The 14,942-nt window shown below is 42.6% G+C and overlaps 1 protein-coding gene across 2 annotated transcripts in view; it reads left to right on the top strand.

The window, feature by feature from the left end:
* baiap2l1b (BAR/IMD domain containing adaptor protein 2 like 1b) overlaps positions 1-14,942 on the top strand; it is a 29,041-nt gene that overhangs the window by 12,350 nt on the left and 1,749 nt on the right. For both annotated transcript variants that reach the window (XM_084370466.1, XM_084370467.1), the window contains 7 exons: positions 848-982; positions 5,982-6,134; positions 6,435-6,590; positions 7,016-7,121; positions 7,771-7,987; positions 10,126-10,188; positions 11,061-11,289. In XM_084370466.1, coding sequence (XP_084226592.1) covers positions 848-982; positions 5,982-6,134; positions 6,435-6,590; positions 7,016-7,121; positions 7,771-7,987; positions 10,126-10,188; positions 11,061-11,289 — 1,059 coding nt within the window. The remainder of the gene's footprint in view (positions 1-847; positions 983-5,981; positions 6,135-6,434; positions 6,591-7,015; positions 7,122-7,770; positions 7,988-10,125; positions 10,189-11,060; positions 11,290-14,942) is intronic.

Here is a 14,942-nt window from a genome sequence, read left to right as displayed (position 1 = left end):
GTGTGTGTGTGTGCATGTTTGTTTTTTAAGTTATTCTGTGGCAGCGGCACTCCATCCATCCTTTTTTTTTAACACACACATTGCCCCTTAAAAGTATGTTTTGTTATGTTTTTGTTCGCATCATTGAGTTGTTGTCGACTTGATTTTTGTTGCTGGCTATGTGGGATTATTGGGAAGCACACATAAACATGTCTGTACGAAGAAGACTTAAAACATTTGAATGTCAATTATTGTGATCATTAAGAGGACGAGCAGGTAGATGGATGGAAAACTTTCTCATTGTTGTGAGGGTTTCATTTTCACTCAAACACTTGAACCATGACCGAGTCCTGCGCAGCAATTCAGTGCTGTAATTTTCTGTCATTATGACTGCTGCAGTCATGGCATTTCATTTATGTCCTAATGGGCGTTGTTGCTGCAATACAACACGGCAGTGCAAGCCAAAGTGGTCCACCAAGCATATTTTTAATGCTTTGACTTGTAGTCTTGTTGTGTTACAGGTGCACATGTCTGCACAACTGCACAAAGGGAGCTGCAAATATGTATAATTTTACATAAAGTTCCAATAATAATTAAATTAAAGTTATTCATGTCTAATATCAAATTTGAATATTCGACAAATGTCAAATGGAATCAAATGAAGACTAAGATAGCATCATATAAAATAAATGTATTGATAAAATGTCAGTTTAAGCAAACTAAATAATCAAAAGTAAGAATAAAAGTAAAGTGTCCAGTAAGTTTATACCTCAAGCTGAAGTATGAATATGTGTAGAGGTGATATGTGGGTTAGATAACTATTTTGAAAAAGACCAGTGTTTACACCACTGACTTTCCTCTGCTCCAGGCCACGTTTAAGAGGTACCAGATGGAGCACAAGATGAAGCAGGACTCTCTGGAGAGGTCTCAGGCAGACCTGAAGAAGCTGAGGAGAAAGAGCCAAGGCAAGAACGCCAACAAGTACGAGAACAAAGAAAGCGAGGTAAGATGGACAGAGACGCACAGACACGTGACACATCATGTGTCACATGGATGCTCTCGCTTTGACACCCACACACACAGGCGTGTTCATATGTGCATAGACATAATTACGCCGACACACACTCATTCACAAACCTTGACACCTGAGATGCACCGTGTCAAAGCCAGTGTAACAAAAGGTGGGGACAGTGTTTGAAGTCTCTGCTCTGTGCAGGCATGCAGGAGAAGATGTATATGTGTTGTTTGCTTCTTTTACACCTGCATACAATCTTCTATTGCACCATCTTCCTCCACCCGCATGCTCACCAAGTAAAGTACAAAACAAGCAAACAAACAAGGAAGAGTGATAATATTGACCAGAGACCAGTTTGTTATAAGATCACAGATGGGTTACCTGAGTGTACGCAATTAGTCACTGTGGCCTGTTAAGTCATCATTACAGTCGGTGTAAGTCGTCATTACATGGTGCCACCACACCCTGCTAACAGTGAGTCTCCTGGGTGAAAATTGCAGAGTTTAATCTGAACGCTGCACAGCAGCCTCAGATCTTACATAAGCTTCCTACCATCGATCCAGTCAGGCAGCATGTTGGCGTGTGTGTGCGTGCCTCTGTCGGTGTGTATACTGTCAACACAGTCCACCCTACCGCGATCCTGACAGAGATAAAGTGAGAGACGCAACCATAAACGAAAATACACAAGGAATAACATTACTTATATAGGTTTAATGCAGCTTTAATGCAGCCAAGAAAATATACTGTATTGTAACAAAAATAGTGGCAAACCTTTTTGCTTTTGGTCTGACAAAACAAGACATTTGAACGTGCCCTGAAGTTTTAGTGGAAATTTTGAGTAGACTGAACAGCTCTAGGATATTACTAAATAATAAAAAGTTAGTTGTGGCCCTTAATTTGTGCATTTAGAATAAATGCCAATGTATTTTTACAGAAATGCGTGTAAGCTGAAATCAAGACGTTACAGTAGCTTGTTAGTGAAAGTTACTTGATGAGCAAGATTGCGAAAATGTGATGAACTCTTTCACGGTGGCTTCCTTACAGACTCCCTTCCTTCTTCTTTCATGTGTCTTTCATTCCTTTGTTTTTTTGTTTTTCACTTTTTTTCTCACTCACCGTTGCCTTTGTCTGTTTCTTCTTTCCTTCCCAGCAAGCGGTGAGTCACTGTGATTGCTCACTGCTGTGCTCACTTATCTGATTTAAGGCCATGTATTAGGATTTAGACACCTGAAAGACACAGAGATGGGCCGGCTAACAGACAGGCAGGGTGTTGGGGCTTAGAAGCAGGAGTTTACAGCAGCAGATGATTCACCAGACACCAAAGACTCTTCAAAGCCAGGGAGCGATCCGCCAGAGAACAGAGACAAGATTTTATAAAAGAAGAAGAAAGTGAGAGTTCTGTCAGAACTATCAGACAATTCATTAAAAGACTCTCCAACTAAAAGTGAGCGCTAGTTTTCTTCTCTGCACACGAGATTAACAAAGATTGAGATATGTATCGAGGCTTTTATATGTCAAGGAGGTAAAGGGCGATGTACTGTATATTCAGAGGCATTGTGTCCATCTTACCTGTGCTCTTTCTTACCCAGAGTTCTCAGGATAAACATAGGTTGTCCATAGCAACAAGCTTGCCGCAGTTTACAGATGTAAGATGATTAAGAGGGTGTGTGTGTGTGTGTATGTGTGTGTGGAAATAGCATTTCACACTCCCCCTTTTTTTCCTCATCCACTTGTTGAAGAAATTATGCCGCCCACCACTACAGTTCTGGAAAGGTCCTCACTCTGTTTTTCTTTTTCTCTGTCTTTTCCTTTCTTCTATTCCATTCAAATTATTGTTATTGGCATTAATCACTGTAGTATTTCATGCCAAAACAAAACCCAAGACTATATAATCAATTAGCTCAATGAATGTATGTGATGAATACAGATTTGGATGCATAAAACTGTGTGTACGCAAAAATACAGACATTTGCCATACGCCTTTTTTTCCATCAGATTTATTAAGTCATTGTGGAACTGGACGCACGTGCACGAGTCTCTTTTTCACCCCCACAGTTCACCATAAATGGCTGTAGAAACGCCTTCAAACATCCATTTGCACGTTGACACTTGTGCCACCACTCAGTAGACCTGTCACTGAGAAGAACAGCAAAGAAGTGCAATTTTACAGATAATATCGCGTCAGTAGGTTCTCTAGCAGCATCAGAGCGGCTGTCTTTACACATGGCTGTGGCTATTTATAGCATCTGTACCAGTGATTTATCACACGTACCTATAAACCGTCATCTGCAGTGATATCACAATTATTATATTAAGTCAGAGAGATGATTAATGATTAATTATAGCACTCGTATTGAAACAGACTACAAAGTGCTTTATGGTTCAGGGTGAGATAAAAAAATCACTAACAGGGAGATAATAGCCACGTGTGTACTGGCAGCAGTATGAAAGCGGTGTCCTCCTAGCCCCTCAATAAAAACAACTATAAAATGATAAATGCTGTAAGTTGAATAACATCAGGAGACATATCTGCTGGGGAATGAACCTCTGATCCATATCAACAACAAGTCAAGTCAATTTCCTTATTCTAGCCCAAAATCACATTGCCTCAGTGGGCTTCACGATCTGTAAAGTGAAGGACATCATCTGTGCTTAAACCCTCGGTTCGAGTAAGGAAAAGCTCCGCAGAAAACACAGAGTAGGGATCTCTCTCTCTATCAGGATGGATAGAACAACAAAATCCGATCAGAGTATACAGATCTCAATGACAAAATATCTGATACAAGTAGATTATATAAGATATTCGTATAAATGTGGATGTCCAGGAAGATGAACAGGCCTAGGCGTTGCCACGTGGTACACTAGCCATTGGACGTCCTCTCCTCCATGGTGACCTGGAAGAGGACAGAAAAACAGAAGTGATCCATGATCCACGGGGGGCCCTAAAGGCATGATGGACCAGATCTGTCATACATGTGAGGCACTGAGAGCAAGGAGAGAGAGAGAGGGAGGTTCCCGGGGGGGCGATTGTCAAGCAGAAAGGAGGAGGAGAGAGCCAAAGAAGAGGAGCAAGAGACAGCTTGCAGCTTGAGGGAAACAAAAACAAAAACAGAAGTTAGAGAAATGCAGTGTTTATCAAAAGTTTACAGAGGGTTGTTTTCTCGATGTTATGACAAACGTGAACTCTAAATACTAAGGTTAAGAGATACATTTACACTGTAAAAGGTAACAGTAACAGGTATGAGTCAAGACTAATTAAAAGTTAAGGTGAAGAAGTTAGTTTTAAGTTTGGATTTAAAGGCCTCAATAGAGTCGGATTGTCTAATGTCAGCAGCGAGGTTATTCCAGAGGAAGGGGGCACGATAGGAAAAAGCCCCACAGCCAGTGGACTTCTTGTAAACTCTGGTGTCGGACAGGAGCCCTGTGTCCTGAGAGCATAATGATCTGTTGTACAGCAGCTTCCCATAAATCTGACTTTAGTGTTATACCTTACATTCATTATATTACATCATTGTATTAAAAACAGAGGTAGGAAAAAAGAAATAAAGGGAGATCAACCCGGCAGTAACAAGAAAAAGAGTGCTTTTTCTGCTGTTGTTTGTGTAGGTGTGCATGTTTGCATTAGACATTTGCATCTGCATCTACATAGCCACAAAAGTGAAGTTGTTATCCTAAAAACAAGTATTGAGTGAGATGCCATCGAGAGAGAGAGAGAGAGAAATTCTCATTCGGTCATGCAGTCAGGAAGCACTGTTTGAACAATGATGATATCACCTCTGCTGAATGTTAAAGCACACACAGCTGCGCACAGTTCGTGTCATTTCATGCTTCGCACTGTTGCTGAGAACACAAAAAAAAAAGTAGATTGGAAAATCTAAAATGTTGAAGAGATAGCTGCCTTAGTAGATTAGCAATATCTTTATCATCCCTTGTTATCATCACTTAATTAGTGTGATTTATAATCCTCTGACTGTTTATAGTATTAATTCTCCAGAATCGTTTTCTCTGTATCAGCTCTGAGGGCACGTTTTCTCTTGGAGCTTTACACCCAGAGGAGCAGTTTATACAAACACTTTGGTTAAGTAATTGATTGGGAAATTAAGCATTTTAATAATCTTCTTTACTTATTTGGTTGAACACAGGAGATGAGAAACTGAACCTTTTTTAAACATAAATGAATTTAACCCGGCCCGCCAAAGCTTCCTGGTAAATAAAGCTGTCAGCAGTTTCAGGCTTTATCAGAAGAGAGCGCAGTAGAGAGGGCGTGTACCATCGCGTTCACAGCCGTTACAGGTGTGCCAATTCCAGCCAGTCTGAGGAGGATAATTATATACATCTCACGTGTTGTTGTTTTTTTAACTGAATTGTGTATTTGCCCTTTTTGAGAAAGCATTTGTGTGAATGCCTTTTGGGTATCAAATGTTCTATTTGGTGAGAAAATGATAAAAAGGCTTTGCAAGAAATAAAATACATTTACTAGAGTAGCTATAAATGAGTCTGTATGAAGCTTAATAACAAATGAACCAAGATGATAAAGATGGTAAAATAAGCTGGATGAGTATGTCAGTGTTCATCACATATTCACACACACGCGCACAAGGACACACACTAGTCTAATGTCCCTACAGTAGTCTGACCTTTTATAATCTCAGGCCGTCTGTGTAGATAAGATGCTGTGCGCCCCTCCTTTCACTAAACACTCAATGCAACCTGTCAATACAGTCAACTTTAGTCTAATGACACCTTTCTGCTGCAAGAGAAAGATTAGGGTGTTCAGCAGGGAGGAGGAGAAAGCCCGCTCCTTTCATATTGTTTGCCTTTTGTTGAGTTTGTGTACAGATGGACGGTGAAAGGGACTAGATGGCTGCAGAGCATGTGGCAGGGAAGATAAGACAAGATCTGTTTGACGGTGGATAACAAAAGACAAACCAATGCATTTCTATCCAAACGGACTTGTTATCATATTATTTTATATGTTTGTTGCCAGTGCCTGGAAACGTTGACGAGCCGTCAGATGGACATGCAGTTGTTCATCGCAGACGGCTGTAAGGAGGCTCTGCTGGAGGAGAAGAGACGCTTCTGTTTCCTGGTGGACAAACACTGCATGTTCTCTTACCAGTTTGCCTCCTTCCACGACAAGGTACAGAACACTCCTGCCCCTCACTTTGTGACAGTCACGCACAACATTTTGCTTGCCCTTGGCTCATGACTTGGCTGGCTATGTCTCTGTGGTGGTGAAAAGCTTATATCTCACTGGAGAAAACCCGCAATTTTAAATCTACTCAAAACACCAGCCAGAGCAATTTATTCCAAAACCCACAATCTTAAGACTCTACATGCATTGTGTTACCATAGTGATGAAAATCTTTGTGTGCAGTGTTTCTCAGATTACTCATGTTTTCTTTTAATATCTTTCCTCCTGTCCGTGCCTGCTGTACAGGCCAAAGACATTCTGACGGCAAAGCTGGGCACCTGGCAGGACCAGTGCAACGACGCCACCGACATGCCCGACAGTGTCCTCACGATGATCGAGGGACTGCGCACGGCTGTCCCCATCACACCTCTGCCCTCTCCCTCACCCTCACGGCACAGCGTGGTATGATGGGAGGGATAAAGGGACAAACACCACACTTAGATTAGATTTCTGAGCACCTTGCTGTTATAGATTTGCATATTAATGAAGAGATAATGTCCTTTTTAAGATGTGAAGTGTATATAAATATCCTATATACCTCATATTAATCAGGATTAATTACATTTCATGTCAAAACTGATGCAACACCATAATAAGGAGACTGACTTGTTTAGATCTTACAGTATTTTAAATTGTAAATCCATGGATCTTCCCAGATATGCTTTAAAGGTTTATGTTTAACTTGTGATGAGGCTACTGCTACTAACAACAGGTACATAAAAGTGCTGTGTTGGTGATTCAGTATAATAAACTTCGTAAACATTGAAAAAGAAGCACTAGATACAGTTGCTAACATGCTAACATTATCGTTAATGTTCTTGTGGCAGAACATGTCCGCTCCCCCGGCCCCACCTCTGAAGGCTCAGACCAGTCCTCTGGCTAATATGTTCACTCCGGAGAACAACACTTCCAGTGTAACCAGCAACAGCACAGGTATCATGGCAGGCACTGTGGCATTGGTTTTCATTTGGCACCTCCCTGCGTGCCATTGTGGCTTTCAGCTTGTGCTCTTCAAGACAGGGAGTAGAACTGCCTGTTCCTTCGTTAAATATGGATGGATATTATCATGCCTAGAACAACAGCATCTGCTTCACTTGGGTTTGGGTTTGGGTGGCACTTTTTTTTCTGTGCTGCTACAAAAATGTCCTCCAGGATGAAATGGTTTTATTAAGTAAATGTTTATTGTAAACTTTTCACTTTTCCTTTGGCACCACTATAAGATTGATATTTTGACGTATATTGAAGCTTCTTTACAATTACTGAACAGATTGCTGTGTAGTTTGGTACGGACACACTCGATCCCCAGAGGACGAATTGCAATAATTTTGATATGCTGAACTTTCATCTCCATTGTCCCCTGCAAATTTGTCTGGCACTACTGGTTTATGACCAGATACCTGCCAAACTAATGACATTAGCCACAGCTTTACTTTGCGTCTGTCATTGTGAGCATGTTGCATGTTGATGTGACCACTGATCTGAAGCCTCACAAAGCTGTTAGCATGGCTTTAGACTGCTCGTCTTGTTGTTGTATTCTAGCTGAGACTCCTGATCCTCACCTTTCTTCCTTCCTCCCTTCCAGATCACGGGAACAGCGAGGAAAACAATCTTGCCAGGTCTGTGTCTGTCGCCACGGGCCTTAACAACATAGTTAAGAGGCCACGTGTGCGCACCATCTTCCCTCACACTGCCGGCAACAACAGCACACTGCTCAGCTTTGACGAGGGAGATGTCATCATCCTCCTCATCCCAGACGAGAGAGACGGGTGGATGTACGGGGAACTGGAGAAAAACGGAAAGTGAGTCGGATCACACTTGTTGCATTTGTCTTTAACTACACAAATAAGGGAAAGTGTGTGCACTTTCTGTACTGTATATAGAGACATGATTAAATGCTCTACACGTCTGTGCTCACCACACAATCAATAAATACCTCAGCTACCGTCATATTTTAATGAATAACACCAATACATTTTTCCTTCTTGTGTATGCATTTACTATAATCACCACCTACCTCATGGGCTTCATTATCAATTGTTGAAAACCCTCCTCTCATGTTCCTGTCTGCCCACCAGTCATGTGATTGATAAGAGTTGGACTGCACTGTCCTTACTGGTCAGATGGTCCCTCACTTGATTGTTATGCTGGCCATGTACGCGCACGCACACAGCTCCGGGCTCGCCGGGTGCTGCCTGAGCTGGATACACTCACTGATAAGGAAATCAAAGTAAATCATGGCCTGAGGGTGGGATGTACGATAGTGGACTGGAGTGAGGCAGAGAGAGAAGTTCAGAGTACCACCTGCTCTCCCACACAGACAGGCAAGCACCGAGCCAGCCAGCTCTCCCCGGGTCTCTGATGTCTGACTTTTTAAACAGGGATTTGATCTGAAGCCCTTGGAAGTGTGTTTTTGAATTCGAATCAGTCATCAGGTTTGATCTTTATCACTATCAAGGGAAATTACCTGGCAAATATTATCCCAAAAAATTGATCAAGGGCAGAAAGGAATCATTTCTGAGTTGCTTTTCAAAAGTAGGGGCTGCTGAAAAGTAAAACTTTGGTCTCGCTGCCTCTCGGCTGCAAGCGGGGATGACTAAAGGCTTAAAAAGTGTATATCATCTTGTTAATCAGAGCGCATCATGTTACCGGATGGGCTTTGATGCTGGGTTTCTCCCTTTGCCTGGCAACACCTGGTCTAAATCAGATACCCACACGCGCTATTGATGGACTGAAGGATGAATGTCAGGAGGATAGAGATAGATTGAATCAAGGCGAGCAGAAAGTGTACTGGTCAAAATAAATAAACAACAGCAACACGTGACCAAATAATGACACCGCGCGGAACATTCTCATGGTCACTTACCCTGCTTCCTCGCCGTCTTATCATCTCAGCAGGCTTGTAAGAGCTTTGCTTTCCTGTGCAGGAAAAGTCAGTAGGGGAAAATGAACACCCCCGCTACTAGTGAGCTGTCCTTGAGCAAAGTAAACCTATTCTGTGACCAGCAGTATCGCTCATGCTGGGACTCGGCGTGTGTTCTCAGTGGAACAACCTTCATTGAATAAATAAAAGCTATTGTTTATATGTGTGTAATTGAGTGAGGTGTATTTTCCAGTAGGAGCCTTTTTTATCGCAGGTACATGAAAGAACACTCATTCCCCAGGACAAATGTACAAATATTAATATTTATCCACATGGAGGGGGAGAGGCTGACTGGCTACATACTGATTACGAACAACAGCGCAATGACACACAGTCCTTGGTCTGAGCTTGTGACACAGATTCGTCGGTACTCGGTTTTCTAAAACCTTTTTATTCACTCGTGTGAATTTACTTTTAATTGAATTTTCAAGCAAAAATAAACTATGTTTCAGCAAATCACTTTATTTTTACATAGTGGTTATATAGCGGTATTTATATACTGGTTGAGACATTGACTCATTTCATAAACCAGCACCCTTGCGTGTGTCAGCTCAACAGGTGTGAGGTAAAACCTTGACCACAAGCCCTTGATCAATTCAAAACCATGATTTGCTGTGCTCTGTAGAGAAGATGGAGAATAGGAAGAATACAATCTCAAATCAAAATAAAGAAACAATCCAGTTAAAATTATACCCTTTCATGACATCTCTCTACAAATCATTTGACTTTTCTGTGTTGAATTCCAGTTTTTTGCTGCCATGGTTACCATAGGTATATGTACCACACAGTATATGAAATAGTAGTGCTTTGATAGTATATCTTCCTATATCTCTTTGTATCTAATGTTGAATAGCTGGAGGAAGTCAGTGAGTTGAGGGCAGGGCAGCGGAGCTTTTGGCTAATCACATGGAGAAGCTTTCAGATTGCTGCGCAACGGGAGCTGATAGGGAGGCTGGCAACAGGAGGAAGCACAGGTGTAATCATCCCCAACTCTGCTTCTGTCTCTTTGTCTTGCAGGAGGGGCTGGTTCCCTTCATCTTACTGCCGTGCACTCTCCGAACCTCTCGTGAATAACAACAGGTAAGGAGACTCCACGTCGCAGCTCACACACACATACACACACACCAGCAGGTTTCATGTTGCAGCCAGCTGTATTGTTGGCAGTGTTTCCTCTAGTTACTCCTGTTAGAGTGATAACCTTTCTAATCCTACGGGGGACTCTCCCATTCCTCAACCTTTGATTCCCGTCGAAGTCACGTCCTGCTTTCAGCCTCAGAAACTCTGTTTTCATAGGCCTTAGACTTTAAAATGTCTCTTTGCTTACATAAATATTGAGTAACCCTCAAATCTGTGTGATTCATATGAATCTAAAATTGGACTTTTTCAGACAAGCTCAGCAAAGTATCAGGAAACAGGATGTTGTCTGCTGCTGATGAATAGATTTTGCTGCTGATGAGAGAGTAGGTTCAGAGAGTCGACTCCAGCCTCTTCTTCAAAGAGACTAATCCCTGTCGGATTAATTTATTAGATCTTAATGTGCTGCACCTCCCACAGAGAGGCTGCCAGCAAACTGTCAGGGAAACAGAAAGTTTAAACTTTAACCAGCGCTGGGGGACACAACAACACACAAATACACACTTGTCCTTTTGTCCTCATGAGCACCCTCAACAGATTACATCTAGTCTGTGTCCCATAACCTCGATCGTGATGCCTATAAGCCCAACATCAATTTTAAGATGAACCTTGTCTAATTCTTACAGTAACTCTAAACCGAACAGCCCATGTAGCCAGGAGACTCGTGCAAAATCCTGTAATTAGTTTGATTAGTTGGCCTTTTTCTTCCTCTCCGTCTTCTCTTCCCTTCTTTCCTTCTTTCCCTCCACTGCTCTATTTTTGTCTTTTTGTTGCAACCCCGTCCCCTCTTCTCTGACAACGCCTCCCCTCCTCCACAGCGTGTCTGCTGCCCCATACCGCAGTAGAAGCGTGGTCAACCTCCACCATCAGGACACGGAGACAGACGAGGCGACGATGGTGCTCCCCCCAGCGGACTACTGCGACAGCCCGCAGCGCAACGCCGTCAAGAACAACGCCTCGTCCATCAACAACGTCACCACAAATAACAACCACCAGCACTCCCCCACGCCCTCTGCCGCCTCCTCCTCCTCCTCTGATCACAACACGGTCAGTCAGTTCGCCGATTCTTCTACATCCTGGAGAGCGATAGTTGATAAGTCTCATCCCCAGATCAGTGAATACTAAAGCGTCAAACCCGAGCTCCCCAAAGGGATGTGACTCATCTCTCTCTGCAGGAAGTAGAATTTTGTTTCTTTAAGCCCTGCCTTTAAAAAAGATTGTTCTAGGAAATTTAATCAGCCCAGAACAATTTGACCTACTGTCTCCTGCCAGACCTTTGTGCCGTGCTGGCACAGCTCTGCCTTAGTGTCGTGACGGGACTGGCAATGCGAGGCTGCGTCTCACATGATACCTGCAGCAGCATGGCTACTGTACCCTCAACTGCGCAGCCTTATCTTGACTGCTGATGACAGTGGTGGAGGGTGGTGTCAGATGAGCTTTACATGTCTGCCTTGGTAACTTGACCTCACTCTGATACACTCTCAGTGTCGGCTGACACGTGAAAAAAAAAATCAATAATTGGGACTTGGGGACAGTTTTACACTCTATGGTGTGTTTATCTCCCGACAAAATGCATGTGAGGAAGAAGCACACACTGAGTAGTAGTTTCATCTTCTGCACGTACAATCAATACTGACTGAAGATTATTTTCTTAATACTCAGCCTTTAAATACAATATTAATGGCTCATTTACTGTGTATGAAGACGACAAAGGTGCTGCATTCCTTTTAACATTAAGAGGTTTACATTGCTCAAACTTTAAAAGGCACCTTGACTCAGCAGCTCACTTAAGATAGGCAGAGAAAGGCTATGGTCAGTTTCACTCCATCCCTATGTGGTTGTAGGGGATGAAGACACAGACTGAGCAGGGCACAGCTGTAAAGAAGATTGCCTTTGTTCTATTAATCCCCAGCGTACTGATAATGAGTCTCCTGGAGTCTCTTCTCCAGTTAGAGGCAGTAACACAGGGACAGAGGCGAGCACCCTCGACTTATGTAACGACGAATGAAGCTCTTCCTCTTAGCAGCAGATGTTTTTTGAATATTTCCATCATAACAAATGCTAAAATAGAATTATTAATGTTACACACAATATCAGCGCCACCATCTCCCAATGCCGACCCGGCTGTAGTCATTATTTTACAAATGTTCCTCCCTTTGCATGCCATGCAAAGCATCAGCCAAAGTTGTGGTTTTCCTCCACGAAAGCTTTCATCATTCCCCTGCTGCGCTGGATAAATGTAAATGTGTTGTGGTTCTTCAGGGTCAAAAGCAGCTACCCTCTCTGCACGATCACACACAAACACACACATATCTAAGATATGTGTGTGTGTTTGTGTGATATCTGCCTTTACACACTTGGTCGTTATATCCACATTACTGATAGTTATTTATCAAAATCTAATTGTGTTAATGTTTTGTGGAGGTACCAATGGTCATCACTATCGTGGTATTTGGACAGAAATATTGTGATACTCGATTTTGTCGTCCAGTCCTAGCATTTATGAAATGCTTCTGATGAGATACATATTAATCAATTCCACCCAGTCCTACTGAACATGCTGTCGAGTTGCACTTATCCCCTCAAGTTCCATATGAACTGAAATTAACATACTTGATAATATGAGCAATGAACTGTTTTGCAAGTCAAATCAAGTCTCATGTTTTAGATTTTGTCCTGAGGCTATCTAAGTTAATTTTACTGTACATAATATTTGTCATCACATTTGTTTTTCTATTGCCCATTTCATCCTCATTACATACAGGTAAGGCCCAGACTGAATCCACAAACACACACAGAGCCAGTGTGGCTATTCTGGTGGCTTGTGATGTTTGACCCATTTAGAGGTTCAATGGTCAGACGGCAAATGGAGATACTTTTTTCTTTCTTGCCTCGACAGTATTCATTATTTACCACTCATTTAGGCCACAGGCAGACATACAGTAGTAGAGCCAACGATTACCATGCTTTTGTGTGTGTGTGTGTCTCCACTGTGAGGCCTGTCAGTCTGCATCCAGCCTCCGTCTCTCCACTACTGACGAGGCATTAGGTGGAATTCCACTCTGGGTGAACCCGATACCCGGCTTCCTTCTTTGTGGCTCTCTCTTCATTCTTTCAGTTTCTCTCGTCGTCATTTTTTTGTCTGTTTATCTCCACCTCTGCACACTTGTCTCTAAATCAAACAATGCATACCTCTCTGGAAGTGACTCTTATTTACCCTGGAGATGAAGGGACAGAAGTTTCTCCTCCATTCATTCCTCACACACACCCCTCGCTTTAACTTCGCTCAAAACACAAACACGAACACACACACACACAAACATACACGGATCCCAGAATAGACTTGTGTGTGGGAAAAGTTCTCATCTGCTACAGTAGACTATAATACTCTGGTTTATGTACAGCTCAGTGTATGAGTGGGTGGCTGAGGTTGCGTTGGGTGAGTTGGCAACTTGCGGCTGCAACATTAACAAACTTTATTCTTGTTGTGTTGTGTGTGCCGCATCGGTTTAGCCTCTAATTGTTTGTTTTTATCTCTTTATTAGTTGATAATTTTGTTGCCGCTCGAAACAGAAATGGACATTAGGCTGAATGCAGAACATCTGTAATCAGCAAAGCCTTTTCTTTTGGTCCAGAGAAGAGAAGGTGAGAGGAAGGGAGGAGGAGGAGGAGGAGGAGGAGGAGGGGGGTTACTGTGGAATGCACTGTCACCATGAGAAGAAATGCAGCCTCACTGGTTTGGTGCTTTGTGTTGAGGAAATGATAACGACTCACAGGACTGAATATATTTAGAGGATGGAGAGGCAGATATCTGTGAGATTGAGATCTACAGAGAAGGTTAAAGGAGCGGAGATGGTTTTGACCTCGACGCTGAGTATCAGTGTGGAAGAAGATACTCAAAGTGAAACAGAGCAAAACAGTTAGACGTGAAGACGGTCTAGGTTCTGTGGCTGAGCTTAAATCAGCATGTTGACTGCACAAGTGTTTGAAACTGCAGTGATTTGACAGAAGTAGAGGTAGCATGATTGTTGCTACGTGTTTCGTAATCCAAACATCTGTAGGAAGAGGACAGATGTTAAACTCTTTATGCCCTGTGGGGAAAAAAGTGGTCACAGTCACAGAGACTCATCAGTCACTCTATACACTTCTGACCTCTAGTGGAATCTGTGCAGCACTGCAGGCTGACAACTGGCTCAATCTGCAGCACTGATGCTCACAGCTTACAAACGGTGTCTGTAATTGAGTTATTCAGGACTCGTTTCACTATAGATACACTACACACAATTAATTATTTTGATTTATTGCCATTTTTGTCAGCATTTACTTGTGTGGATGTAAAATACTATTCAAAATGGCCTCAGATAGTCTTGAATTGTATTTGTTGTAACCTGAAGTAAGCTGCAGCAGGAAACACAAAACAAGGTCACACATACACACTCAGCTGATCTGTCTGAGTGTGTATGTCTTTATATTTGTTTCATTAGGCTGCAGATAGATTAGCTCCTTCAGTTAACCCCTTCCTGGTCACTCTTGTTGTTTGGTTGTCTCTCTCACACACGTGCTGTCTCGGCTCGACTCGGTTTCGCTCGGCACGTCAGCCCAGTGCACCAGGGATTTGCATTGCCATTACAACAGAGCTAACCGCTTGAAGATGTGTCTTCAACTGATGACAAGCTCGTCTTGAGCAGTGGTTAAAGGAG

The sequence above is a fragment of the Pagrus pagrus genome (genome assembly GCF_965226575.1).
Source record: "Pagrus pagrus genome assembly, chromosome: 13".
Taxonomy (NCBI): Eukaryota; Metazoa; Chordata; class Actinopteri; order Spariformes; family Sparidae; genus Pagrus; species Pagrus pagrus.
This window is presented reverse-complemented; position numbering and strand designations above follow the sequence as displayed.